The sequence below is a fragment of the Sphaeramia orbicularis genome, chromosome 15 (assembly GCF_902148855.1).
Source record: "Sphaeramia orbicularis chromosome 15, fSphaOr1.1, whole genome shotgun sequence".
In the NCBI taxonomy this organism is placed as follows: domain Eukaryota; kingdom Metazoa; phylum Chordata; class Actinopteri; order Kurtiformes; family Apogonidae; genus Sphaeramia; species Sphaeramia orbicularis.
The window spans coordinates 42,345,986-42,349,278 of NC_043971.1; the positions used below are offsets into that span (position 1 = coordinate 42,345,986).

Sequence of the window (3,293 nt, forward strand, 5' to 3'; positions counted from 1 at the left end):
AAATAGACAGACAGACAGACAGATAGATAGACAGATAGATAGATAGATAGATAGATAGATAGATAGATAGATAGATAGATAGATAGATAGATAGATAGATAGATAGATAGATAGATAGATAGATAGATAGATAGATAGATAGATTTGTTTTTGATAATGGCTCTACATGTCACCAGTCTTTATTCTATTCTTAAAGTTATTTTTCAGTCTACGAACATCTAATCTTTGCCGTTTCCCCCGCCAGCACATCTTCATTAGTCCTATAATGAACATTTTTTTCCTTCAAATTATCCCATTACGTCTGACATAAACAACCTGCAGTGCTGCCTCTCATTGGTTGGCCGCAGGGTCACGTGGCCCACATGGCCGTCCGTCTATTTGACAGCCGCAGGATGGCTTGATGCCAGAGGGGGAAAAAGAGACAGAGAGAGGGGAGAGAAAGAAAAATTAGTATTCTCCTACCAGCCTCGCTATAAATCAATCATGGAGTCCTACGTGGTGAGCTGTAAATATGCTGAGCCGCAGTTCCCGCCTTGTGAGGAAGATTACAGTAATTTTAGTGACCAAGGGGGGTATTACAACAACCCCCAGGACAGTGGTAGTTATGGAGGGGGCTATCAGTCCATGCAGCCCCCTCCGCCTCCATACTCACCACAACAAACCGGCTATCAACACACTTTGCAGGGGCATCACCGGGAGGATGGAAAGGACCACTCACAGCATCACGGGGCGACCTTCGACTACACAGACACAGATGGACCCGGTAAGGACAGGTTTTCGATGGGTGACCTGCAGTGCCAGGCCTGGATGACCTGCGCAAAGCCCGCTCAGGTGCAGAGGAAAACGGCCTGCCAGGCCAAAGACAAGCCGCCCATTGTTGTCTACCCGTGGATGAAGAAAGTGCACGTCGCTCACGGTGAGGCAGACCTGAGAGTCCTATTTCATCCACCTCTTTTTCACATCCTCTACATTTTATATTCGCATCTGCAGGTTGTATTATTCCTCTGTTTGTTTGTCTTTCTTTTCTTTCTTTCTTTCTTTCTTTCTTTCTTTCTTTCTTTCTTTCCATTTGTATGCACCGTTTTTTGTTGTCGAGTTATTTATGATCTCAGTGAGAGTCAGGCAGAATTACAACCCCTATAAAGTTTTATGGCTCTGCCACAGCGTGTGAGTGTGTATGAGAGAGAGAGAGAGAGTGTGTGTGTGTTTATGTTTATGTGTGTGTGTGTGTGTGTGTGTGTGTGTGTGTGTGTTTATGTTTATGTGTGTGTGTTTATGTGTGTGTGTGTGTTTATATGTGTGTGTTTCCACGCGTGCACAGATTTTGTGCTTAAATGTGCAACGCTGCAAAAACTTAAAAGTAAAAATTGTTTCTTGGACATACTCCCAGCAAACCACAAATGAAATGATCAACAAAAACTGACTTGAGAATAACTGTTAAATATTCGATAAGGTTATAAAGTGCAGTAATTCAGTTGCCTACAATTCCCAAGGTTACTGAAATATTATTAACTAAAAAAAATCTAAATAAAATGTAATGCATCAGATGTAATTGGACTGATTTCCATCTAATTTTCTCCCTCCTCATTTCTCCATCCTTCAGTTAATCCCAACCACGTGGGTCCGGAGCCCAAACGGCTGAGGACGGCCTACACGCGCCAGCAGGTTCTGGAGCTCGAGAAAGAGTTCCACTTCAGCCGCTACCTCACGCGCCGCCGCCGGGTTGAGGTGGCTCACGCGCTGTGCCTGTCCGAGCGGCAGGTGAAGGTATGGTTTCAGAACCGGCGCATGCGCTGGAAGAAGGACAACAAGCTGCCAAACACCAAAGGAAGAAAGAGCAAGAAAACAACGGAGAGCGACAGCGACAAGGCGGTCATATCTGTGTGAAAAATAAAAAAAACAAACAGTGAAGGAGCGGAGGTTGGCGTCAGAAGCAGCACCTTCTACCAGACTGATATTTTTAACGGATCTGAGGTGTCTGCACTTCTGAAATATTCCAAGACTGCTTTTAAAACTATAGACTAACCGTGTATAAGCCTGATCTTCAGAAGTCATCCATGTAACCTATTTTTCATTATATCTGAGCTTTTATTTTTGTCTTTTTACACCTTCTTGTTATATAGCCTTGCGGTTTGCATCGAATTAATTTCCGTATTTAATGAATTGATGAATGTCTTACATTTGAGGGTTGCAGATCACCTGACATGAATCTGTTGATATTAAATGAATTGCTTCATATTTATACAGCCGGTATTAAAGGCGCAAAAGCATGGTTCCTATAGTTGCAGTCGTGCCAAACTCTCCCGTATGTGTCTTTTGGAGAAAACAGGGTTTTATTTCTACAGGGTAAACATAAAACAGGGTTTTATATGAACTACCTAAAACCTGAAAGAATAATTTATGTACATGCACATTTCAAAATGGTTTTTCTTTTTCCACAAACTGCTTAAGACAACACAACCTAACGACCTGAAACACCAAATTGTTGGGCGGCTGACGTGCAGAGAAGCTGTACACAGAATGTTTAGATTTTATGTTACATCTAAAAAACAAACAAAAAAAAATGCATATATAGTAGGACATGTAGCCATATTCTGCAGAATTTATTTTCTGCGAAAGGTCAGTGAACTTTTCAATAATGTAAGGAGATCGTCCTACATTTTTACGCAAGAAGGAAAAAAAATATGAAGGACTTATTTAAGCGGCCAAATTTGAGGTACATGTTTTTTCTACATAACACCAATTGTAAATTCAACTTATTTTCTCAGGGTTACAGGGTTTTAATGAACATAACTTCCTTAAGCGTGTAAGTTTGTTATTTCGTTAAGCACCGAGAGCTTTAAAATTCTCTCTGAAATGTTGCTTTAAAACACTTCACTCTTTGATTCCAGTTTAATATGCTATTGATTTTTATTAGTCTACCTAAGTACTTATTTTTATTTGTATTATTTAGAAGCATATTTTATTCTTTGTAGTAAGCATCATCTCTGTGTTACTTTTTGAGAAAAAAAAATTTATATGTGGAAATGTTTTTGATAAAATACTTAGCTGATAAAATTAAAAAAAAAAAAATGTCACGGGAATGTGTTTGTCGTGTTTTTTCTCCTGTTGTTATTATATATTTAAGTGAACGGTGGATGAATGGTTAGGCTGTTTGTATGGTGGATGGTGACTGGATGCTGAACTATGAGGGAAGTGACGTCGAGTTACACCGATAAAGAAATATCCCCCATATCCATATTTCCATATCATATTAACGCAGAAACGCTATTCATTTGATTTTAATGTGTTGA

The 3,293-nt window shown here is 39.9% G+C and overlaps 1 protein-coding gene across 1 annotated transcript; it reads left to right on the top strand.

Moving 5' to 3' along the window:
* The first annotated feature begins 450 nt into the window (after positions 1–450).
* On the top strand, positions 451–3,051 carry LOC115434259 (homeobox protein Hox-D4b-like). The gene is made up of 2 exons (XM_030156105.1): positions 451–916; positions 1,604–3,051. The coding sequence occupies exons 1-2, from the start codon at positions 484–486 to the stop codon at positions 1,885–1,887; spliced, it is 717 nt and encodes a 238-aa protein (XP_030011965.1). The 5' UTR covers positions 451–483; the 3' UTR covers positions 1,888–3,051.
* Positions 3,052–3,293: the final 242 nt, after the last annotated feature.